General features: G+C 41.8%; 1 protein-coding gene and 1 long non-coding RNA gene across 14 annotated transcripts in view; one reads left to right on the plus strand and one right to left on the minus strand.

Annotated features, from left to right (window-relative positions):
* The window catches only part of LOC108444660, a 93,381-nt gene that overhangs the window by 2,254 nt on the left and 64,615 nt on the right, over positions 1 to 26,512 (plus strand). The gene's annotated exons all lie outside the window — the stretch shown is intronic.
* Positions 7,498 to 26,512, minus strand: part of PAX2 (paired box 2) — a 103,845-nt gene continuing 84,830 nt past the window's right edge. For 3 of the 13 annotated variants that reach the window (XM_017725941.1, XM_017725940.1, XM_017725938.1), the window contains 4 exons: positions 26,084 to 26,293; positions 22,280 to 22,381; positions 16,356 to 16,442; positions 7,498 to 14,433 (listed from right to left, as the gene is read on the minus strand). In XM_017725941.1, the coding sequence (XP_017581430.1) occupies positions 14,312 to 14,433; positions 16,356 to 16,442; positions 22,280 to 22,381; positions 26,084 to 26,293 (521 nt within the window). In that variant the 3' untranslated portion in view covers positions 7,498 to 14,311. Of the gene's footprint in view, positions 14,453 to 16,355; positions 16,443 to 22,279; positions 22,382 to 26,083; positions 26,294 to 26,512 lie in introns of those variants that run through there. The other 10 variants (XM_017725948.1, XM_017725942.1, XM_017725939.1 and 7 more) reach the window with 5 other exon arrangements.

The following is a 26,512-nucleotide window of genomic DNA, read 5'->3' on the forward strand; positions in this document are numbered from 1 at the left end:
TGTTGGGAAATAAAAAAGGTGTGAGAAGAAAAAAAATTTTTTTTTTTTTTTGTATTTTTTTTTTTTTAGTTTTGTTGTATTATCCAAGCAAAATAGAAATGAAGACGTACACACGAATAAACAAACAATAGTAAGTCAAAACAGGCAATCCATACTTAAAGACAAAACTAGAAAAGTACATTTGATAATACTGGAGATATTGATATAGACTGTGACAATTTCCCAGAATCAAACACTGTTCGAGTTATTTTTAGTCTTATTTCCACTCTCTCTCCCTGTGGTGGCCAATTAGCCTGTGCTACAAAGAACAAAGAGAGTTCTGTGGTGAGACAGGCTCTAGTACCAGAGACATCTCCCAGGTTACAGTGAGAAAAGAAGTGTCCCCCAGAATGCTTTGTGTTGCTATGTTAATGTAACCCGGTTCTGCGTTCCTGGTTGACCGCTGGCCTCTCCGCCCTTTTGTTACCTTATGTCCTTGCCCTAGAAGGTTCTCCACTCCAGCCTGGTTGGCCGCTGGCCTCTCCGCCCTTTTGTTACCTTATATGTCCTTGCCCTAGAAGGTTCTCCACTCCAGGTTCCCCCCATTGGCCCTTGCCCCTCGCCAGTCCTCCAGAGCTTCCCCATTGGCTCCCATACCCTAGTCCCGCCTGCACACCGCCCCAGTGCCATCAGATCATTGGTCACTGGTGCTTGCCTGCTCCTGTACTTAAACCTGGACCCTTCATTCTCTGTTATCTTCGTCACTGGACTCCTTTATGATGGAGTTGCAATAAACCTTCATCCATGGAAGTTTACACAGAGACCCTTCCTGCCTCTTTGCTGCTGACTCATATTACTGGAGCCATCCGTGTATTTGTGTGTGCCTGTGTGTGTGAGTGTGTGCTGGTCCAGCCAAGCGGCTTCACTAAGGAGATTCTTTTGGAAAGATCGCAGTACCTTGTGCTACGGCATAGAAGCTGCGGCACTCGGGATAGCGACATATCTCCCCTCCTTTGGTGGGAACTTCACATCTGGCGCTATGACCCAGAAGTCAGGAATTTCAGAGAATTCGCCACCAAGGAGAAGAAAAGTTCTGTATCACCTGGATGTTTCACAACAATGGTATTTTGTGGGCTTTTCCCCAAAAATATTTTGCTGTTGAGAGTTTATTTTGTGGGAGTTCTTTGAGACTTCTGTAGGGCGCCAGGAGCCTACTATGTTACCTGCTGTGCAAACACAAAGCAACAAGGGAATTTCTGCTGCACATAGTAGTATCTAAATGTACTGAGAGTGATCACCTGATACAGGCAGAAGGGAGAGAACAATTAAATAGTTGGAGCACAGGGTATAATTTAAGTTTGTTCTGATTTATACCAAAACTTAAAAAGAAGTTGAATGGTGAATATATAATCTAGGTGGCAGAAGAACACGGTGAGAATTTTCCTATTCAACCTAAACCCCAGAATTTTCAAAGAAGAGCAAGTTAAAAATAAATAAATTAATTAAAGCTAAGGTCTGAATAGATAGAGGAAAAAAAAAAAGATGGATAGATTTTCAGGGATCTTTAACAAAAAATTTCAAGAAAGCTAAAACTCAGTGTATAATGTTCAACTGCGTGTCTGAACACTTTTCAAAGTCTTCTAGTACAAATACTGAGCGGTACATATTTACATACCTAGCTCACATTTGGACTCTTTAGAAGTGCTGGTGACAACTGCAGAAACTGAGCCTTTGGAATATTTTGACAAAGGTGAAACCAAATAACAAAAGATTGTACACTTCAGAATACTGGCCAGTTTCTCATACTTGTTGGGCAGTGAACCTTCAAAGCAGAGTCCTGGGATGGGAATAAACCATGGGAGGAATTCCACTTCTGTGTGCCTCTGCAACAAGAAAAGGTGCTCATGATGGGGAAAGTGCTGGGCTGTTGGTGATTCTGGGAAACTTGTGGTGTTTGGTTAGATCCTTGAGTATGAGCTACGTTTTAGAGAGCTGCTTTTGGGAATCTTGGCCAAGTGTCTCCCAAAACAGTGAAATTAATTAACGGCTTTATGGCCATTCTTTGGCCTACTGGTGTGCTTCTGTGACCTCTCTGTTAGCACTCTATTTCCACAATGCAGCATTATAAAGTTTCTCTTCTATTTTGTCACAGTGTTTCCCAATTCATTTGCTTAAACATTGTATGTATTACATGAATGTATTCCCCTGCCAGAAAATGATGCAGCAGGTAGAGAGCCTGTGTTGAAGATTCATTATCTTTTCTTTCATTTACTTTCTCAAGAATCTTTAAAAAAAAAAAAAACAACCAAACTGCAAAAAAACCTAGCTAGGCTAATTGATGATGGTTCCCTTTGCTTTTATCCATACCTGCATAAAGGGCAGGAGCATCCAGTGTGCTGGCAGAGCTGGTTAGAGTTATATGTTGTTCCTTTGCTGTCAATGATCAGGTGAGCAGCACTGACTGAGTCACTTTCCCTTTCAGTTTTGTCTAATGATAAGTAGGTTGGTCAGGACAGGAATGATGTCTTACTGCATACAGTACATAATGCACAGTCATTGTCTCAGTATCTGTAGCTGATAGCTCATAGTCTCAGTTTGTAGCGTTTCTTTCCAAGACTGCAGCCGTTGGCTATGCTTACTTTGTGTACTCACTCAGTACCCTGTAACCTGCCTGCTAAAAGCAGTCTTTCAGCACTCTTTTCAAGACCTCAAACACTGATGTACAGATTGTATTTTGACCTTATATGTGTAGCCCAGTAAATGTGTATATGAAAGCTAATTAGTATCACCTAGTCAGTGTTTTACCAGATTCATCTCACATGAAAATCTGTGCTTTGTATGCCCAGTTTGGCAAGTCTCAAACACTCAGTAAGTAAGAATATTTACACGAGCTTTAATGTCATAAAGAGCTTTTCTGCAGTTTGTTTTTAAGCTTTTTGTCTTTTATTTTTGAGCCTGTAATTGACACTGGATGGTAGAACCAAAAGAACTCACAACTGTTTTAGGGAGGCTGAGATTTCAGTCTTTTATCACATATCCTTCTTGGAGCAAAAGCAGAAAACTTTGATGAGACTTGTAAGGCAACTGTGAGAAATAGTCATGTACCATATTCTGATTTTGAGAGAACTGTTTGGCTACTGCACTGCCAAGATAATTACAGTGGTACCTGCAAACAGTGTAAGTGACATACGATGGCAGAGCTGTTCTGAGCAAAACAAAGTAGAAAGAGAAAATACAGGTACCTGAGATGAGATTTGTTATGAGGTGCCTAAGAGGCAACATAAATCCACCATCAAGCAACAGCTCTGTGGAAGAAAAGGTTTCTTGATTGGTTCAATGGCAACCTAAAGCAAGTACGCAAATGAGAACACTACAAAAAACAATTGTAAATCAGTTTTTGGAAAGCAAAAGCAAAAAAAAATTGGCTCTCCTTTTTTGGGCACAGAGCAGAGTGCAGAATTTTCCAGTGAAAACTGGACAAGTTGAGATGTCCTATGAAGTTCTGCTTTCATTGCGGATTGTTCCTGAGGTATCATCAGCTCCTAAGCGCCAGCTCCTCTCAAGTCCTGTGGTGTGAGCTATTGATCTTTGCTGCCATTTTATTCCCTCTTTTATGCCTTTATATGAAATGCTTCCTTTGACATGCAAACAGTTTGAAATCTCCTTCTTTCCTAGCAGACAGGTAGAAATACCTTCTATGCTTCTCCTCAGTGAGTGATCAGATAGGCACAGCAGCTTTGGAAAGGGGTTTGGAATGTGTCCTGTCTCTCCTCTGTGGTATTGTGGCTTAGTTCCCAGAGCCCCAGGGATATAGCATGTCACATTTACTGCTCCTGCTGCATCCTTTTAGCCACCAGAAAACCTGCAGTTTAAGAAATTCAAAGAGCTTGCTTAAGATGTGAAAAAAGCATTTCCAGAACAAAAGGTGATGCCAATTCCTTGCCTCCCACCAGAGCTATGAGGAAGGAACCAAGCTGCAGATTGTACTGAAAGTGAGAAGGGTAAACTCCCCCTTTCTCATTCCCATCCCAACCCCAACCCAGCCCCCAGTAAGGCTTCATCTCTCTGGGAATGGAGTCCCTCTGAGCGTGATGCTGAGCCAGAGGAGTGACAGGTGCCTCCTGATATGCCTAAATGAGAAGAACCAATCGGAGGAGCCTGCCCAGCTTTTGTTGTCATCTGGCTTTGCTCACGAAAGATGAGTTTGATTGACAGATGCATCAAGGTTCACAGTTTATTGGTTTTTGCAAAAGAGCCAGATCTGCCAATTTAGACAGGGGAGTGACACAAAACTTTCCATCTAAATGGACTAATTTTACCACAGGGAATTCCCAGGCAGAGCGCTCCAAGGCAGGCGCAGTCCTGTTTTATTTTTTAACAAGGACTGAATGACAAATATAAACGACAGTTCTAGGCTGACGGAACATCAGCATTTGACACTTCACAGGGGAGCGGTGAAATAAACAATAGGCAGAGAAATTGAATTAGAATCAGATGAGAGTCAGCTAGAGAGGGAGAGGAGGGCCTGATTCTCTACCAAATCATTTATAAAAGAGCAAACTGAATACTAAGTAGCTATAACATGTTCATATCCTGGTTTATTAGCAAATTTAACCTACTAGCATATTATACTTGCTTGATATTAATGGGTTGCTAGACAAAGGTGGATGGTAGGGAGTGTACAAGGAGTTTCTGTTCACGATGGTGCAAATCTCTTGTGCTAATCTTACCCTGTTACTAATAGACTCTACCAAGTTAGCAAAAAGAATATCATGTTGATTTAATTTTTCTCCTGTTCCCTCTGGCACATTGCCTGCTGAGTTCTGTCCAGTCTTCCTGTATTCTGGCACTCACTAAGTTTTGGGTACCCAGCTTTGCAGCCTTGGCTCAATTCTTTTTCTGCTTTTTTTTTCTCTGGGACTTTTCAAGTTCAAATAGGCAATTCGTGACATTTTAAGGAGAATGATTCTGTGCAGAGTCTGTTTGGAACTTTCTGAGTATGGACCGTGTCTGCTTGAGATAAAAGGTTGGCTCACCTGGTTGCATTAGCAAGCTATTATCCTATTTCTACTTAGTTTTGACAAGGGGATGGGATATATAAACTTTCCTGGCGGGTTAGACAGCTAACTGTTAGCTAGATGTTGTTTGGTTTAAATTTGGTTCCTGGATTTTATGTCATATTTTGAGATTTTAAGCATATCTAGAGAAATGATTTTCAATCTTTTTCAGTTGGCAAACAGTAAGAACAAAAAACAAGCAAGCTGCCTGTACAGTGCATCTATGTCCATAAGCTCACCTTTCCCAGTTATATTAAAAGCATTTTCCTTAAAAATAAACTAGTGATTTTAAAAGTGCATGCTAAAAACTACTGGTCTTGATGTTAGAAAAAGCAGCATGAAAATAAGGGGCTTTCGATTGATTTGCTTGGTAATGATGATTTGACTTTCATATGAGTCTGTAAAGTATATATGTGGAAGCTGCCTGATTAGCTAGGCACTGTAACTAACCACTGCTGATGTATTAAGGAAGTTCCAAATGCAGCTCTGTGGTTAAAACGGGATTCTTAGGGATGCTGACATGGAAAAAAAAAAAAGCTTCTTTCTTCTGTACAAAGAGGTTCTCTACCTGTGTGAAGTTTCACCCTGTTCAGTCCATTTGAGTTTTCTGTGTAGGTTTTTTTTTATTCCTTTCATAAGTGTTCAACAGGATGTGTTTGAATTAGTCTCAGGTTAAAAGTCATTATAGAATCATAGAATGTTTTGGGTTGGAAGGAACCTTAAATGTCATTTAGTTCCAACTCCCCTGCCATGGGTGAGGATGCCCCCCTCTAGACCAGGTTGCTGAGAGCCCCATCCAACCTGGCCTTGAACACTTCCAGGGATGGGGCATCCACTTTTCTGGGCAACCTGTTCTAATGTATCACCACCCTCACAGTCAAGAATTACTTCCTAATATCTAATCTAAATCAACCCTCTTTCAGTTTGAAAAAAAAAATCCAACACCAAAAAAACCCCCTCAAAACAGTCCCTTACAGCTTTTCTCCCAAAGGTCAGAAGCCACAGGTGGCTGCAGTTTCAGAGCGCCAGCATTTGCTCACGAGCTCTGGCAGCAGAAAATTAGGATGCCTATAGTAAAGATGAATGTTGCCTCCTTCCTGAAACCTGGTGTTCCTGTCAGAGTAGTAAAGGGGACTTCGGAGAACAACAAAAGCAGTAAGGATAGACAAGGTCCTTTGAATGTGTGGGGGAACAGGAATAGCGCGGAGTAGCCAGCAGTGCCTGAGCATGGAATGTGGGGTGCTGGATGCGCTCCCCCGTCTGTATAAGAAACGTGGGGGTTCATACCTGGGAGGGTAGGAGGCAGAGGAGGAGGAAGGGAGTTTACAGAGAATCCGTGTTTTCCTCATGGTGGGCAATATCAGGGGTCAACATGCCTGGGGCAGAACTGGCAAGGCACAGAAAGGGATCTTGAAGGAAGGGCATGGCAGGGGGCTTGCAAGAAGCAGCCAAGGTTGACAAGAGGGTTTCTCCTGCTACAGGGATAAGAACCAGTGGAAAACAGTCCTTTCAAAGCTGCTACTACAGAATGAATTTGCAGGTAGAATTTTGAACCCGAAATTATCAAGTATGCTTTGGATGGCATCTTCCACCACAATGTCACACAGGAGAAAGCAGGAAAAAACACAAGTCTTTGATAAGCTTTGGTATCAGACCAGCTCTTTCAGCCTTGCCAGGAGTTACTGGGCCATTTCCAGGTCTTGTGACATTTGAGCTGCGTCCAAAAGCACTAAGCCACAACATCCCGTGATGCAGTGAGACGTTTCCTTTTCACTGAAGTAAATTTCTGACTCTTACAGAGGAAGAGGCACCATTAATAACGTAGCTGTAGATGTCTTGAGAACATTGAAACTAGAAGTCAAATAAAAGGTTTTTTTGTATTTATTTTATATACATGTATATAAGTATACATATATACAAAATGGTGTTATATACAAATTACATTATTTCTAGTCAATCTTGTAATTTTTGTGTGTACTTGGATCATGATTTTTAAGTATAAGGTGCTGACAATACCAACTTTCTTTACTTCACTGCAGAGAGCGCCTGAATTATGTAAGTTAACTGTCCTGAGGATATTCCCAGCTTTTTTCTAAAGCAGAGAAGAATTTATACACAGACTGTTTACTAGGCATATCTTAATTAACAGCTGCTTTTTTAGTGAGCAGATCCTTCCCTTAATATTTTAAAGTAATTTCCTTTGCTTACAGACATAATCGTATAGATTTACTAGATTATAGTTTTCAGGATGAATTCTTTTCCTTTAAAACATCGATACTATGTTTGCTGTTCTTCCATTTTTGCCACTCCCCAGGTCCTTACAGTTTTTCAGTACCGATTATGTGTCCAGTAATCCATCTTCTACCTAAATTAATACCTTCAGATGTGTATTATCTTTTCTTGCCTACACTCATTAAAGAGTGTAGTTATTTTTAAAGAAGGTTGTCATCATCTCAGAATGTTCAAACTTTTCTTTATTTTTCTTGTCAGAGTAATCATAAAGAGGATTTCTTTACTTAGTGTTGCATAAACCCTTACAATATCATTTTCCTCATTAGGAGACAGACTGGTGCTCTTTTTAGTTTTATCACATAACATTTTCACACTGAGAACTCCCATTGATTCTGTAGGATTATTAAAGGAACATAGTACTAGTTTGAATGGTGGAAATAGCTCATTCATGCAAGTATTTATTTTTGCAAGATATATAATTTCTTGAAAGTTGCAGAAGTTTTGCTGTAGTTCTACTGCCAGTTATGGAGACTTACACAGGAATGTCAGAGTAAAGATTTCTGGGCTGTATTTTGTGATACAAATGAGATAATCATGCTAGTAAAAGATTATTTTACCAGGATGAATTTTGAAAATCCATTTTGCGTTCGTCTGACACATATATCTGGTGATTCTTAGCCTGTCTTTCACTTCTCACAGTGAATGTACATTATTAATTTTCTTTGATTTCAGTCAATTTAACATCTAGGATTCATCTACCAATTTAGTGTTTTATTCTTATCACCTAAACTTTGGTTGAGAAGGAAAATTCTGATGCATAAGAAATGTCAGAATTTGGGAATCCAGTTTTATTCCAATTTTGAGTGCAAGCCGATCCCTGCATCACATCCCAGGCCTGTCTGTCTCACAGGTGGAAAACCCTGGGAACCTGAGCCCTCCAACTTCAGGAGAGTTGCCAGGCAGTTTTGCCGCAGTGTTGTGAAAATTGAATTGCTTCTACAGTCTGTTTGGATTTCAACAAATTGACTTTCGCTTATGGAAAATGTCCTGTTGGGGGATTTTCAGCCTATGCTATTAATACTGCAAGGGAAAAATAGAAAATTAAACAAAAGGAAATGCTTTAACTCTCTGATGAGCAAAACTATTTGATTTCATGACAGCACTTATGCGCAGGCTTTCCTTAAGATACACATGCACTGGCAGAAAATGGAGCCCACTGGCTTTCATGAGCTGTTGTGAAAATATTTTATAATGACTAAAAATTGTAGGAGCAAAATTGATTTGGTCTAGTATGACTTCTTGCTACATTTTTATTGCACCTCTATGACCCTAAACTGCATGTGACTTCCTGGAGAACTAATGCTTAACTGAGGAGAAATTGAGTAAATACCTCAGCATTTGGTATGTTTATAGCATACCTGAATATAATACCCAGCTGTTTGTTGGGTGGACAATGAATAGCTTGGAGAATGGGTTATTAATGACTTTACATTGGGTTTTGCTCCCCAGTTGACCTAGACAGAGTCTCCCAACTGGGGCTAAGAGGAAACAAGCATAGAGGGGAAGGAGACTCTAGGCTTTACCACACATCTTTGTGATGTTGTGGCTACCCAATAACATTTTGATTTTCTGAACTACCTGGGGGTACCTGATATATTATAGATCATTGGGAATCGAGTGAGATCAACAGAAGAGGGAGTCCTGCTGGCAATGCATTGGAGCGCATGGTGGCTGGTGGGGGCTCAGAGGCTGGATTGTACTGTAGGGTGTTGCAAGCATGTGCAGTGTCTTTCATCACGCAGCATGGTGGTTGTTAACAATCACAATGTTTACATGGTGCCCAAAGGGTGCCAGGTGCAACAAACGTAACATACCAGAGACCTCAAGGGGAATCTCTTGGAGAGTGAAGTGTTGGGGGAGTGGGGGAAGAGAGAGAGAGAAGGAAAGAGAAACAAGCCAGAAGCCACAAAAATGACATAGAAAAAAAAATTTGCTTTTATTTCTCATGTGCACAAAAAGAGAAAAGAAAAGAGTCAAACAGAACGGAAGTGATGAGGAAAAGCCAAGAGGGGCTGCAGAAGCCTAGAATGGATGTGACCCTGCACCTGGCACTGGCCCCCTTCCCTCCCGGGTCTCATGTCTAGCTTAGCCTGGAGATCATCAGCAGAGCTGCTCTACAGTTACACTTGCTATCAGTTCTGTAATTGTCAGTTTGGTCCCTCCTTCATGCTTTGCAAGTCTGCCACCATCCTGGGCTCAGCCAAGGAGCACACTGTGGTATTTGTGGGTCCCTCAGAAGCCCTGACTCTGTCAATGCCAAAGGGGGCAGCTCAGCTGTGATTCTTGTTTCTTTTTCCAGAGGGGTGCTTTTCCTTAGGGACAAAAGGGTGGAGTTTTTCCAACAGTTCAGCAAAACAAAAATTCCCTTGGGAAAATGTTAATAAGCATATATAATTTTATACTCAAGAGAAGAAAGAGGTGCAGGGCTTTTTGTTTTCCTTTCCTTGTTTAACATCCTCATATTCATGTTGCAATTAATTCTGAAGTCTTACTCTGAGTTTGATTCATTGCTACTGATGGGTTGGAAAGCATGCAAACTTCTCCCTATTTCCACAGCAGGGCTCATTGCCACCAACTCTCCCCAACAGATTTGCAGGCCACAAGTGTCAGCTTTAATGCATCCACCTCATGCAATCCTCCCCACATTCTGCCGGGCCAAAAGGATGTGAGAGCTTCAGAGAGCAGGACTCAAAGGTACTGCCCAGTTTTGAATGCCATGGTCCTTGTTGTTTCCAGCCAAGCACGGCATTTGAGAATTCGCGAGGTTCTTCCCCCATGATCAAGTAGAGACAGAGGAGACCGAGCCTCACAATATTTCTGCTTGGTCCATTAGATAAAACAAACATAGCAACAGAACTAAGAATGACCTGAGAAGAAAGAAGTGAAGGGAGAGCTAAGGAAGACAAATAAAGAAACAAAGAATGATTTGTGAGAAAAAGGAAAAGAGAGAAATATAGTGGAAACATTAGTTATTATTCACAATAATGTTTAACATTTTGATAGAATTTTCTATCCAGAATTTCAATGCACTGAACTGGTGATAATTAATTCAGCTGTGCAATCCCCCTGTGAACTAGAAACTGTTGTTCTTCCCATTTTAGAGAGTGTTGGAATTGAGGTGTGTGGGGAAATTGGACTTGACAAAGGTTTTCTAGAGCCACAAGGAGAACTAGGGAGTTGGAGGTCCCAGATACCTGCTCTCATATCAGGAATGCTCTTCCCTCCCTGGATAGAAAAGTACATCGGGAATGAGAAATAATAAAAGAGAGGGATAGAAACTGAATGGAAAGAGGGTGTGAGAAAGATATGTGAGAAAGGTAAGTGACAGCAGAATGGAGGAGAGGTTTGAGTTATAGACTTCACTGGATTTTGCATAAAAATTTCTTTTTTTCCTGTAACATTTTTAAAAGAAAAATAATTTAAACCCCCCACCTATAACAAAGCAGCTGTTGGCCTGTTGGGGAAAGGGTCCTTCCAAGGTTTGGCTGTTCCCTCAGGTTCTGGATTTGTGCTGTGCTTTATTGAACACATTGTTTTGTTTTCAGTGAGCACAACGAGACTTGCACAGTACACACAGCGTGTTCCTTATCTACAGGATGAGACGAGGCTGTTTTAATAACTACCATGATGAAGATGGAGATGAACTTATATACAAGAGGAATTGCCTTCACATTACACACATTATCTTCCTACAAAGCAGCAATTGTTTTTTGCAAATAACATAATATTAAATAATTGGTAGAATTTTTGCGTTTCCTGCATAGTCCAGTCTAATGAAATCTAGATGAATATTGATGGTTTTCTTCTGCATAATATCACCACATAAATCCCCATGTCAGCTACTAGACTTGGGCTATAATACTGCTTTACAATGCATCCACCGACTGTAAATCAAAACAACCAACACAAGAAACTCTTTGGCAAATGTAATTCAGTACATTCGCATGAGGGTCTACAGATGGTGGTGGAAGAGGATTAGACTGCCCAGTCCTTTGCATAATTCCGCTTTCCTTTGAATTTTCCTGGTCAAACTACATGCTGTACTTACGAACTTTCCAGACCAATCCAATGCTTGGTGGAAATCTTTTTTTACCAGTGGAGTTAAACCAACAATAGATTTGGCCCTCCAAGGGTCAAATCAAGCTAGCCATGAGTGAGACAACTAAATCTTGCTTTCAGACCCTAGCTCTTGTCCTCAAGTTTGGTGAAACACCATTATAAAAATAAGCATTTCTGAGCTGCTGGCTTCTCCTGAGCTGCGCCCTGGGCTGCGCGTGGCTAAGTGTGAGGTGTGACAGTCTCCTTTTCTTTAGCTTCCTCAGGAGCTTCTCTTTTCTGGTCCTGGGATTTATTGCCTCTGCACTGACTACCTGTTGAGTGAATCTGGGTGGTGCACAAGTAGAGCAGAGGCTGTACTGAGAGACTAAAAGATAGACCATTCTAACAGGTTTCAGCATCTATCTGGTGTCTGTGAAGGAGAACAGAAGGAGTGGTGAAAGCATATTTTTAGAAATTGCTCAGAATTTTCTTCTCTCGTAGATTAAGATGAGACAACAGGCCAAATTCTGGTCTTGGTGACAGTGTAACAAATCTGCTATTTGCAGCAGGTTACTCAGAGGTAAGATGTGCAGAATGATACTTTTAATAGATTAGGAGTAACCTCTTTGATTTTATTCTGTACAGGAACAGATTTTAGCTCTATATCTTCTACGTAAATGTCCCCACAAATACCCTTATCATTTGGGCACCCCATTAAAGAAGACACAGACCTATAATCAGCTAAAGCCATGCAAAGGCTAAAAGAGTTAGGTGAAAGGGGCCTTTGGGATCAACACAGCTGTTTACTGATGGTGGATTTCATACATACAAGTTAAACTTGGAGACAGAATACTGAGTCCACTACCACATCTCCTCAGAGGCTTGGAACTTTGGATTTTATACATGATGTTGGCTGTACAGATTGCTCCACTGTTCACTTTTATGCCCTTTGGGGGTTTTATTCTCAATCCTGTTTTTGTCCATGGACAATAGCCCACGAGTTTTATCTGAAACCTCTCTAAAACAACAAGGATCTACTTTGGCAGACTTGATGCCCTGGGGACAGGCTATAGCTGCCTTCATGTTTTCTTTGAGTAATTTTTAGGAAGTGTCAGTGCAAGGAACAGTTTATGAGTTTGCTGACAATACAGGAGTAATAAGCATTTCTATTGACAGTTAGCCTTTTGCAGAACAGTGTTTGTCCATGACTTGGGAACCAAAATGAGCAGAGAATCCCTAGAGAATCATCAGGTGAGCATTTGGGATAAGGGGTAAATATTAGGGTGCACAATACAGGATTGAAGATGAAAAGATGGGGCTGTATCTTGAGTCTGGCTGGTAGGATGCAAGCATATGGATTTGAATGGGGGCCTATAAATTAGTAGGTGTATGAGCAGATGGATGGGGAATCAAAGGGGGGCCCATATAGCAGGGCTATGATGGTTAGGAAATTAGGTGTTGGGCACAGATAATGAGGCGGTTGTCACCGGCAGTGGCGATCTGGAGAAAGGGTGTTGGGCATATCTAAAATTGCAAAAGTTGGGATGTGGGTGAACTGAAGTTGTCACAAGTACAGAGTTTAAGGTAAAAGGACTGAAGGTTAAGGACTAGGGAACCAAGCAATTATCCCAGCCAATCCTGAATTTGTCCATCTCAGTCTCAGCTGTCCAGAGGGCAATCAGATGGGCCCACATGAAGCCCCACACTTTCCACCACACAGCGCAGTGAGAGCGCAGCTGGGCTTGTTTTCTTTGTTTGCCAACCAGTGACATGGAAAACATTTGTTGCCTCAGAGTGCTTTTTTTTGTTGACTGATGTATTTGGTAACTTTGTCAGATGTGACTTGTCCACACTGCTCCCCAGAGACAGGATTTGGGAAAGGAGGGGGAGGAGGAGGAGGAGGCGACGGGGTGGAGCTGGCATCCAATCCTCTCCAATACCATCATCCCATTGTAGTGCAAAACAGAAAGGAAACAAAACCCTAGAGTGAAAGAGGAGCATCAAACGTCAGAGGAACTCGTCTGCCATTCAGGTGGTGGGGAGAGATGGGACTTGGAGTTTTATTTTTGTAGGGTTTTTTAATTATTATTTTGGTTTTTTTGTTGGTTTTGTTTGCTTGGGTTTTTTAGAAAATTGGGGATTTTTTTGTTCCTTTTTACAGACCTTCATGACAAAGCATAAAAACACAGTTATATTTATATATCTATTTATATATTTCTTCATTTCGTTGGTTTGTTTGTAAATGTTGCTCCATCCTCCTGTCTGAGCTGATTGTGTGTCACAGAAATTGTGGGTGTATGTGTGAGGTTCCTCCCGACTCTGGCCTGCAAAGTCACCACCCACGAGGTGAAGCCAACTCTGGGGGAATCCATGCTGGAAAGTGGGGATGAGGTGCACAGAGAACCCCTCATGGGGTGCAGATCATTACTTGGTCCTTTCTTCATTGCCAGATGGGCCAGGTCTCTGTGCTGCCATCTCTGCTCTAGCCAGACTGTTCCCTCTGTCCTGGGAAACAGGGTGAGCATCACAGGTTACACACACTCAAGAGTCCACCACAGAAGAGTATATCTTTGGGGAACAGTGTTTCATGAGCGGCATTCTCCCGTTTCCCTGGCCCTTACCGCTCCCAGAAAGGGGTCCTGTAGGGCAGTGGTTGCCAGCTGCATTGCTTCCCAGTCCCCCTGGAGTCCTGGAAGCTGAGAGGACTTTGCATGGCTGAGCTTTACCCAGAGGTGTTGGAGGGCTCCCTCAGGGGATGCCACTTGGCCACAGGCTGTTCCTGGCGTGGGGGGAGCTGTCGGGGCGGAGGGTAGGGGGAACGAGGGGGTCTCAGTCTCATGTGGTGAGCGCTTGGTCCGGCGCCTTCATGATGAAGAGGAAGGAACTGGACTGTGGGGAGGAATGGAGAAGGTCTCTTCACCCTTCCCAGGGATGGAGGGAGGTGATCAGACAGGTACAATGTGGAGGCCTAAGCTGTCGCCCTGCAGTTTCATGTGGTTTCCATGGTAACTAGTGGCGGTCATAGGCAGCGGCAGCAGTGGGAGGTGCGGAGCCCCGGGATGTGGCACTATAATAATAAGGGGAACCTGAAAGTTAACACAGGAGAAGAATGGACTGGTTGAAAGGACAAACAGTAAACAAAAAAAAACCAAACCAAAAAACAGGAACAATCAAACTAAGAAAAGAAATAAAGGAGAACTGAAAAGAAACAGAAAGGTAGGAAGAAAGAAAAGCAAAATAACCAAAAAAAGAACTTGGAGACTGAGCTCCTAATGGGATTAAGGAAAGGCAATCAGTGGAAGCCAAGTGAGGGCCACACTTCAGTGGATAGATGCTACTGTGGCCTCTATATATTATGCCCCTCTACAGAAAGGAGATCCTTTTGCATCTACTGACAATCAGTAGAGTAAGTCAATGAGCATTTGCGCTGGTTTTGACTGGGGCAGAGTTAGTTTTCTTCACAGTGGCTGGTAAGGGGCGGTGTTTTGGATTTGTGCTGAGCACAGGGTTGATAATACAGAGACGTTTTTGTTATTGCTGAGCAGGGCTTACACAGAGCCAAGGCCTTTTCTGCTTTTTGCACTGCCATGCTGGTGAGGAGTCTGGGTCCAGCCGGGACAGATGACCTTAACTGGCCAAAGGGATGTTCCAAACCAGATAACATCATAGTCAGCATGTGAAACAGGGGAAAGAAGGAGGAAGGGGAGATGTTTGGAGTGATGGTGTTTGTCTTCCCAAGTAACCATTATGCATGATGGGGCCCTGCTCTTCTGGGGGATGGCTGAACACCTGCCTGCCCATGGGAAAGAAGTGAATTAATTCCTTGTTTTGCTTTGCTTGTATGTGTGGCTTTTGCTTTCTCTATTCAACTATCTTTATCTCAACCCAGGATTTTTCTAGCTTTTATCCTTCCAATTCTCTCCCTGATCCTCCTGGTGGGGGAATGAACAAGTGGCTGTGTGGGGCTTGGCTAATGCCTGGGGCTAAACCACAACAAACATTGCAGCACAAATATGCCACACCTGATCCGTAGCCACAAGGAAAGTGTCAGGGCCAGATGTTCTGAGTGTACCTGACGAAGTATAATGGGTCACTTTTAAAACCAGGAGGGGAGAAATGAAACAAAATTACAAGATTTTACTACTTGGGATTTGGGTCACATTTGGCATGAAAGCTCTTTAGGTGGTTATCGAATGTGTGTTAAATAGTGATTGATTATTAAGATCACATTTACTGAAGTTTAACAGCTGGAATAAAATGTGCATCTATTATCCAGTTGTTAAACCTCAGTAAAAAGGTAGATAATAATCACAACTGGTTTATTTTGCATATAATAAATCTCTTCCTATTCCCTGCAAAGAAATGTTGTATTAGAACCTAAAGTCTTGTAGGAGTTTTTTTCCCCTTTGAGAAGAACCCTGACTATTTCTGAGCATATTAGTCACTGGAGATGGATATATGTCCCTGCAAGAAAACTCTACTGCCTATAAAAATCCTGTGATGCAGCCTGTCTCCCACTCTGGACATTATTCCAACTGGTCCAATAGGACAAAATTCTATGGGATTTATAGATTCCCCAGGAACTGACTCTGGATTTAGCCTGGGAGAGGAGTGAAACCTTATGTGAATTTTTAACCAGGCCTTGAAAGGATGCTGGTTGTGGCCTAAGAGTACCAGAACCTAAATTTAACTTTTGCTGTAATCCGGAATAAACTGTGGATGCAGCCCATGGAGAAGCTGGAGATGAACTGGAGTTCTGAACTCCTCATGAAAGAGGAACTGGCTTCAGAACTGATACAAAACATGCATGAAGTAGATACCCATTTCAAACTGGACTGGAGAGTGAGGAAAAAGGCCTCTCACCTGCCCAAATACTTGAAAACCCTCTTCAGAAACAAACAAACTAAAAAAAAAACAAAGAAAAGAAAACAAAGAGACAAACAGAAGGAGCGCGAGGCTGGGGGTGTGCTGTGGGAAAGAGGTACTCACTTAGTAATGCAGGGTTGCGGACCCGCCAGGCCTCGTTGTAGGTCGTGTACTGAGGGTGGCTGTAGGGGTTCCCTGAAAACTCGCTCCCTGGAAGAAACCGAGGAAGGTGTGAAATACAGTTGGGAATAAAGATTTACATCTGCTGTTCCATCAGACCAGTGTTCATGCTGAATCCGTTTACCAGCAGGAAAACTGGTGTACGTAGCTTCTTTGTCTAGCTGGTACTCTGCCCTTAAAGTCACTGCAGTGCAAAGCTGCAAAGGTTCAGTGCAAAGTTGCTTACCCATACCATTAATCATCACAAGACTGACCGCTTCACAATAAAAAAATCTGTTCAAATTCAATAATACAAATAAATTATTAAAGTGGGGTTTTTTAGTTTCCTTATTTTTCATTGCCTTCTGTCTTCCAATTCTCAAGCTGCAATAGGACTGCATATGCAAGCTTTTTATGCACCTAATTATCAGCTTTCCTATGAATAACATCTAAGGTTCTTCAGTAGTGCCAAGACATCAGGCATGGAAGGTTGATAGGATAAGCTCACAAGAAACTCTTTGGAACTAGCAGTGCTATTGATGGCAATATGTTTTGTTATTAGGGTACTGAGGGTGATGGCATATTTTTGAAGAGTATCATTCATTTTTGGAAATGTTCTGGGTAGGCTATATATAAAACAAAATGGAAAACACATGAATCACCTTCTTTCTTACTCTGGATGATGGTATTAGTCGGAAAAGTGATTCATACATGATTAACCTCTCTTTTATGCTTAGTTAGTGAGTTATAGAGAAAATTTGCTGCATTCTAGCTCTGGAAAATAATTTTCTAATAATTAGCACTTTAGGTACTGTGCTGAACCTGAAAGACAAGTTGAGCTACAGCTCCCCTTTTCACATTAGTAAAATGGGCCCAAACCAAAATACTTCCAAGCTTTGTGATCTAGTAAGACTCTGAACCAAGATCTGAATGGTGTAGAGTCCTCTAAAACATTCCGTTTTATTGTACAGAAGGAGCTGAGTCTCCCTGTTTCTTAGAAGGCTGTGCAGGGTATTTGGTTACTGAAGGGGTATGGTGCTACATTCAAAATAAATAAATCTCCCCCAAACTTAAACATGTATTATTCTATTACGGAAAATCATGGCATGATCTGATCATAAGCTCAATTTAATGTAGTAACAACAGACAACGCCATCTGAAAGGCCTTATGTGCTCAAAAGGCAGTGGAAGAGCAGTGTGAATATTAGCTTCTGGTCTGCCCTATGGCAGAGGTGGGATTGTTACAACAGAAGTGTTTGAAAAACACCTGGCTGTTCCTGCTAGATACCAAGGAACCGGAAGAGAAGGTAATGCGAGATGGGATGGATGCCTGTGATACAATTACCAAAGACTGTCAATTAATTATGGCATAATCTCTGCAAATCTCCTCTCACTGGAGTGTTAAAGCCGACACCACAGATTCTCAGATGGCAGAAATGAAGTCTGTTCAAGTTAGGGGATTTGTACTGCTTTAAACTTAAGGAGAATATTTCCAGCAAGGTTTTTAAAAGGTACTCAGGGTGATAACCAAAGTAGTCAGTGCAAAAATGAGTATGAATCAAACCAAATCATCATCCAAAGGTATTTTAGTCAGTAGCTATATTTACAGTAGCTTTTAGTTTCAGCATAAAACCTCATTTTGTGTGAGAGATCTTGCTAACTACTGTTTTAATGATAATAACTCAGCATAATTCCATAGCTAGAAACATCTTGCATCAAAAATCTTGACAACTAGCCGGGAAGGAATAGGTGAAACCTACTAAGATGACCATGCAAGGCACAGTCCAGATTCTTCTCTACTGAATTATCTGTGGAATATACTGGAATGAGTTTGCCTCCCAAAGAATGAGAAAAAAAACTATTCACATGAGAATTTCTCCTTTTGAAGTGCTTCATGTAACATCACTTCACTGTATGGAGAGAAATTGTTCTGATATTTCAACACTTTTCTCTCACCCCCTCCTGAGCTGACACCCTAAACTGTTTATAGTGTTCCTAAAGCACGGGTTAAGCACAGGAGAAAGAGCCACAGCTATGAAGCACTGGGGAGGAGGCAGGGCAGCCACTGGAAACAGTGTTTATTGACGAGGAGTGAAAGCATGCATGCAGCAGGATAATGAGCTTTTGAGCTCAACTGTGACCAAGAGGAACTGAGCTATCGCCTTCCCCGATCACTAATGAAACAAGTGTAATTTCCTCATCAACATTGGATTCTGTTTAACGACTCCCTGCCGCTGCTGTCCCCGGCCCTCTGCAGGCTCCGCACTGCTGTGTGTGTACTGCAGTTCCTTCAGTGGATGCTCATTTCACTAAAACAGTTTGCAGAAACTTGATGTCCTTTCTGGGAAAGAGGAAAAATTGAGACATGGATCAAAGGTATTCTGTTACCTTTGTAGGAAACTTCTCTGAGATCTGTAGGTTAAGTGTAGCCCAATACCTGATTCATCTTTCTGTGAGTGACTAAGCCCTGCTTTTTCAAGTGTGTGCTCAGGACCTCTGGCTTTCATCCATGTTTACAGCTCGAGACCTGAAGTCACAGGAAAGGTAAATGCAGTATATGTATCTTGTCACGTCATCTGCATAAACCTAAGAGACGTGCATTTGCTGGCCATGTTGCGTGAATGTAGGAGGAGACAAGCTCTTCTCTAGACTATACAAGTAGAAGTCTAGTTGGTTGTCATGGGTAGAACATAGCCTTGATTATTAGCACTGGTTAAACAATCTTCTCAGAAACAGTTTTCCACTGGAAAATGCTGTCTCATTGAAATGGAAATGTTTTGCTTGAGCTTGTCAGCTTCAATAGAGTTTTGGAAGGAAAAGTTCTGAAATTATTGCAAATTGAAAAAAAGTATTATGTTTCAACTTTCTTGTTTTGTTTTATTTTGCCTTTCTCATCTCATTTAATTTCCTTTCAATTCTTTCATTATTTTAATATGTCTTGACATCTAGTACATGTTGATGTTATTGAAATGTTTCATCTTGATGTTTGCAAATTGAACTGTTGCAAGATTCTGACTCCTCATACCAATGCAAGATAAAAGCAAATATCAAGGAATCAGAATTTTGCATGGGTTAGAAATCTGGTTTCTGAACAGCTGTGTGTTTAGCTCTGCACCTTTGTTTAGAGAAGACAGAGCCTCTTTGTCATATTGGCTCATATCCGAACAATAGGTTTGTTTGGATGTTAGTACGTTTCTTAAAGATACTTCCTAAGTAGTCATCTTGCCAGCTCCTTGTTTCCAGTGTAGTTAGAGCACTGACCTCTGAACTTTCTTGGCCTGAGGGCACATAACAAACCCTTGGCACCTTTGTATTTGATTGTTCAAACTGGACTTGTAACAGAGGTTGCAAGTCAGCACAGAGGATCGATCTCAGGAGGCCTATATTCTGTGCAATCTGTGCTCAGGGAATCTTTACTATTACTTGGCATCTGTATTTAAATCTTATTGGTTTAGTCCTCTAATACAGAAACGATGAGGCATGAAGTGAGCCTAGCAGGTGGCAGGTTCAGAACAAATAAGGGAGATAGTTTTCACAAAATATGTAGTTAAGCTACGGAACTTCTTGCCATAGGTTTCTATGCATGTTAAAGGCTTATATTTATATTAAAGGCTCAGGAGACATGTTTTACATTTGTGGAGGGAAAATCTATCAAGGATTTAATATTAAATAGAAAGATACTAAATCTGGTTTAGAAAGTCTCTTAGCTGCAGTGTGGAGGCTGGGAGATCTTTCGAGAAAGTACCAATACATGCTTGCTCTACTCTTACACCCTTCCACATACTTCCCCTGTTGGCCCCTGACACGGAGTAGTGGCTGCAGAGATCTGCAGTGTGACCCATTAAAGCCAAGTCTTCTGTTTCTTCCCAGGAAGCCTCTTTATCTCCATCTTGTTGGCTTCAGTCACATTAGAAGACAGGAAGAGAAGGGCTTCCTGGCTGGGTCTGATCAGTGGGATATGACTGAAACAGCCAGAACCTGATGCTCTGTTGAAAGATGCATTAACTACTGTGGGATGCCCAAATAGGCCACTGGAAAAACTTCCTCTGATTGAATGTTGACATCAGATTTAAAGTAAAGATATCCATTTGACTGGAATAATTTTTTTAACTTTTAAGTATAACTTAACTTTTTTCTGTATAATTCTGTTCCTTTTCTTTTGGGGGATATTGCTGGGCATTTTTTGGGACTGTCTTATAGATAAGCAGCCTCCACATCAAGGAGCTGGAATACCCTATTTTTGGATAAGTGACCCCTGATAATTGCGGTCTTAAAGTTTTTGTCCCAGTTCAGAAGTCAGTATCATCCTTGTGATGAGGACATTAAACATACATAGCAATCACTGAACAGTCTCTATTCAAAGAGCCAGCTATTTTGGTATTATTAGTAATTTCTATATGCTGTGACCTCCTAAGTGTTTTGACCATTAACTGATCTACATATTGTTAACTGAATATACCTACTGTTACTGGGGGGAGTGGTGTGGGGGGGTGTTAATTGATTTTATATTGTCTTAGTGGTTCTCTGATTCTGAAGCCAAACCATCTCCCTGAATAATTTAGTGTAGGTCATGCCCTAAAATTTGCCACTGGAGCAGGTTGCCCAGAGTAATTGTGGATACCCAATCCCTGAAAGTGTTCAGTCATGCTGAATGGGGCTTTGCACCACCTGTAAAGATGTCCCTGGCCATGACAGGGGGGTTGGAACTAGGTGACCTTTAAGGTCCCTTTCAACTCAAGCCATTCTATGATCTGTCACTTAAAGATGTTCAGACTTTGACCTGAAAACATTTCCTATCAGTTGTATTTTCACTGAAGTTAATGTTCATTTAGCTGGGTGTTCCGAGATCTGGATGAGGGTTAAGTTAGGCTTTCCACTCATAAGCCCTGGAAAATCATATGATAGTAATTTAAGAGCTTTCTGTCCTCAACTTGTTTCTTCTTTGGTTCTGGACTCATCCCTTCAGAAGCAGAGGTTGCAGAATGGGCTGTGCATCTGCCCCGTAACCGTCACGACTCACAGCCATGGCCCATAACAAGCAGAAATTAGTGGCAGATGAGTTCTGAGTTCTGAGCTACCAGGTCTGAGAAAAAATCCTGCCTCTTCATTTATCTACTGGGGACAACTGTCATCAGAGGAGAGTGGGTAATAGAGCCTGAGGTAATGAACTCTTCAATTGTCCTAGAGTTAATGGTCTTCTCTTCTTCTGAAAGAGTGGGAGAATCCATATACTGAGATAAGGTATTTCTCCAAAGCATTGCGTAGCAAAGAAACAGTTTGTCTTTGGATGTAGGAGTAGGTTGATAGTTTCTTGGATTGGAGGCACTATCTTACAAACAGGAGGCGGGTAAGTAGTTGGTTGTTAGAAGTGAATAGTTAGTTTCTCCTGAAATGCTGTTAATCATTGCTGAGTTCTTAGTAAATTTAAGCTATATAGACAGTAGATCTTCAAATACTGCAGGTATTAAATTACCATTGATAATATTCAGCTTGATGCCATGGCTTTAGGCATAAGGTGAGTTGTTACCCTAAGTTAGTGAATAGGTGAGTATCTTGAGCCATGAGCAGTACAAAATAATCTGCATAGGTCATTGGAAAATAATTATATTAGTTAATGAATACTAGAGTTAATTAATTACCAATTAATTGCCACAGGTTATAGCTAGCTAGCTGCCCATAGCAGCAGTGAATCAGTTACTAGGGGGAAAGAGATACATTACAAAAAGGGTTGTTAGCTACATTGGTTATAGGTAACTGATGGTTTCTTTATGAAAAGAATAGTGCTTCATGTCAGCAAAGCAATAGCCAAGCCAGCTGTGAAAACTCTCACAATGCTGGTAACAGTTCAAACATGTGTGCACCATTACCGAGGGTTGGCACTGACTTACCAGGAACCATTCCTGCAAGAGTTGATGTTGGGTAGCTGCCTTGTCCAGTTGGGGGAACATGGGGTGGGTAGCCAGGCAAGGTGGTGCTTGCCATATCACGACCTGAAAAGGGAGAGAATCGGGACAGGTGATCAATATGGATAAGATCTTTAAATATTGATTTGGTATCACCTTTTGTCCCACTGTCACATGACTTGATAGGCAACTACTGCACCCCCTTCTCTTACATGAGTTCTGTCCACCCACTGAAAATTCTGGGTGAAAATTGGGGCACTTTTGATCTTGCACTGTAAGGATGGATATTAAAACTTAGCTTTGATGAGGCTCAAAAGAATTTGGTTTGTTTCATAGATTTTGGATCTATTTTAACTAAATCAAAATGGCCCTGATCTGCACAGAGAATGGCAGCATATTCATTGCCAGAGTAGCTGAGGTCCCAAATATATGCAGTCTATGCAGTTCCAAAACTGTGGTGATGTTGCTTTAGGGCGTGATCAATGTGCAAGGCACTGGGAAGTGATCCAAGAGTTTTCTGTGCCTATTTCTCTTCCCACCTTTGCCATTCACCTGCTGATGGTTTTAAGAAAGTCACTTTACCTCTCTGTGCTTCTTTTTATGCTGCAAACTCTTTGGTGCAAGGGCACACTTTTAGTACATTTGCACAGTGCTTAGCATGAGACCAGTACTGGTTGGACTCCTTCCAGGTGCTGGTGTACTACATGTAATAATAGGATCATGCAAATTAGTTTGAGTCCCACTTCTTTTTTATCACAGGTACAAGTTTTTGTTTGTAATACTTAAAGCTGTGATTTCTTTTCACCACCAAAGTAGTAAAGAGGGGTGTGGACTGGGTGAATGATTATAGTTTATTTTTCCTCTCTTAGGAAGTGCAGCTGGGGGCTTCTTGGTTGATGCCAGAGGCATTTCCTCATTTGGACTGGTTAGCCTGAAAATGGGCCAGCCAGAAGGGCATTTGCTGTTAGCGCTTATTGCATTTAAATGAACTAAAATAATCTCAGAAGCTGCTGGGAGTTTCAAGCCAAAGCAAAACAAAACAAACAAAGAAAAACAAAACAAAACAAAACGCTAAATAAATTAAGATAATCTTTCCCCCACAGCTGCTGAGAGATTTACAACTCAACCTCCAACACTGCCTACTGAGATGTCAGCCTCTTCCAGGCATCTAAAGCCTTTCACATTCCCTAGATGAACTGTAGCTCACCAAGAAGTTTGTGCCATTTGTTGTTCTTTTGTTAAATTTTGTCTCTCCTGTCTGTTCTAACTGGAGGGCAAGAGTCTGATTCGCCTTTAGGAGTGACAGGTTAAATATAGCCCGTTAACACCACTGGAGTCACTGGAAGAGTGCTGGGATATGCCAGTGAAAGAAGAAGCAGCACTGGTTTAGCTCTACTACCAGCAGAATGGTAACCGATAAAAGCAGGCCCTGGAACAAGCATGAACCTTGGCTGAGGAATCAGAAATAATTAACAGTTACAAGGCAAAGCAAAAACTAATAAGCATGGAACATTAACCTGAAGGGAGGAAGTTTCTCTGGGATGAGGTAGGATAACCTAGTGTCATTGCTTTCACAGGTCTTGACTAAAGATTACTGAGGTGATTTACTCAAGAAAACAGAAATGAGAGTTCATTCTTTCTCCCTGAAGAGGTTCCTGATCAGTGGCTGATGTTCCTAGCTAACGTCCTCTTAGACAACAGCTGAGCCGTTTTCCAGCCACTCCCCAATACCAATAAAAATAAATACATAATGTATCAGGGATTAATATTCTACACTCTTTTACTCTTTTATCACCATTACTTCTTCAGTGATTTGTAGCTGCATGTTAAGCAGTATGAATAACACCTAGTAGATGTAGTTATTTTTTTTCTCACTTTGGTTTAAGGAAAGAAATTTTTATGCTTAAAATTCTTGTTCTTTTGGTTTCATTTGTTGACTAGCCTGAGAAATAACAACAAGTGATGAGTGAGAAAACAGTATCATTGAAAAGTTAGAGATAACATTATGTAGCTGCAAGCAAAATTTATTCATTTTGACACTTCCATTCATGTGGGAACACATATACACTCACTCTGCTACTTGATGTGTGCACATATGCCCCTGTGTTTTTATTCAGACATGAGCACACAGAGGTTGATGTTTAAAACTGAGCATGGAAAATTTGTTGGGAAGTGATCATCTGTCAAAATCCCAGTCTTGAAAAAGAAGATAACAAACAAGTACTGTATCAGTAACAACAGTAAGAGTCTCACAGAGAAACTCTTAAAATGCTGTTACATACAAACAGGCCCCTTCCATAACATCCTCTCATTACAAACAGGTAGACAGGATTATTAAATTCTTGTACTGCAGGGCTATGGTAAAGCTAGCTCATAACACGCTTCCAACTCCAGCCATTCTTCTCCTGCAAGAACTGTCTGAGTGAGGAACAGCACCTGAATCACTGTGACATTGTTTGCGCTTTTGAACACTTTGTACCATGTCTATCTCCCTATAAGAGTCCTAAGGCAAGTGCCTCTCAAGAAACACAGCACCTTCTAGGCTAGAGGATGGTCATATATGACAGTATCCCCAGATATCTGTAATGTTGTAGAGAGTCGAGAGACTTCTTGGCTTAGGAAGTGCCCAGAACTCAGAGGCTCTTACTGGCTGCAGTAAGGTAGGACCAAGACAGTGTTATGAACACAAGTCTTCTCTGCTGTTACTTGCTGTTTTCCTACATGGAGGTTTACAAATGGAAATCTCACATGACAAGACAAAGGAAGGATATTAAGTCAAAAAAGAAAAATAATATAGGAACATGAAGGAGGCGGAGGTATGATATGTTTCTTGAGTATTAGGAACTGTGGTCTGCACTAAGACTTGTCTGTTCTGAAAGAGCCCAGATTACATCCTTTGAAAAATGCTCAGTGGTCACCTAAAATGATACCCACTATTTCACCCAAGTCCCCCCTGGGATTCTGCAGCAATGTTGCTTCAGTCACCTTCTCAGGAGTTTCCCTTACTACCTACCTGAAACTTGACCTTCCACCCCATCTTCCCCTCCTGCCTGCTGCTCATAAGTGCTACCGTCTTCTGCAGCCTATTTCTTCACTCCTGCTCTTCCCTTGAAGGCCACCTATCTCAGCTCTGTATTCTTTCGACTGTAAAACATAGTCTCTCACACATCCTTCCTGCTCTTGACATTCAGACATGATGCTGGGTTTCTTAACTGCTTGGTCTGCTGTGTGAAGGCACCAGCTCACACTGACACTCCCAAAACCGGTGACTCAAATGCTGCTCACAGCATGGCTATGGCAGTGCTCACCAATGTCTATCTGACTTAGTAGCTACAACCCATGATGAACAACCCAGACAGGCCTGGAGGTGGCTGGGATCTTCACGCTGCTATCATCTGCCTTGGGCTAGCACACAGTGTGCTGCGCCTGCAGTACTCAAGGTATTGAGTGCTCAGGGTATTGGATGGCTAATTGAGGCAACACAGGATGTTTTGCTGAATGTGAAATTCTATACTAAGTCCCAAGCCCAATCCAACTGGGACACCCAGTCACTTCTAGGTAGTTAGAGCTTCTTTTCCCGTTTTGCTCTAAAAATGAAGGACAGGCATGAAAACTTTCTGATTCTTCATGGAGCTGAAAACATATGCTGCGTATGCAGACCTAGAACATGGTTGCTCTGGTTCCCACTTGCACTCAAAGAGCTTGCAGCATTTACTGGCCTCCCCGTCAGACGAAACTGAACCCCTTGCCTACAGCATCCCCACTCAGTTCGTGGCCAAGGCCGGTTACCTGCTATCAGAGGCTGGCTGCTGGACTGCCCAAAGTGGGCACCATGATGAAGGAAGGCACTGTAGCAAGGCGTGGACGCATCGTCTGAAAGGGCCATGTGGAAGGGCTGAAGATCAGCCTGCCCAGAGCCGACCGGCGTGGTGGGGGTGAAAGGGGTGAGAGAGGCTCCATGAGGCTCTTGCTTTATACTGAGGGGAGAGGAGAGGTTTTCTGTGGTAGGGTAAGGGATGGACACAGACAGACAAAGGGAACAGGGGAAGGAAGAGGAGGGTGGGGAAGGGAGGAGAGGAAGAACAAAATGGGTAAATGAAAATGGAGTGGTTAAAATCTACAGGGAAATTAATTTTAAAACAAAAACAAAAATAAAAAGGCTAGGAGTAGATCAGAGGAGCCAGTGCTGAGACAACAGCAGTTAATGTGCCTGGGGGC

The sequence above is a fragment of the Corvus brachyrhynchos genome, unplaced genomic scaffold (assembly GCF_000691975.1).
Source record: "Corvus brachyrhynchos isolate BGI_N302 unplaced genomic scaffold, ASM69197v1 scaffold61, whole genome shotgun sequence".
Taxonomy (NCBI): Eukaryota; Metazoa; Chordata; class Aves; order Passeriformes; family Corvidae; genus Corvus; species Corvus brachyrhynchos.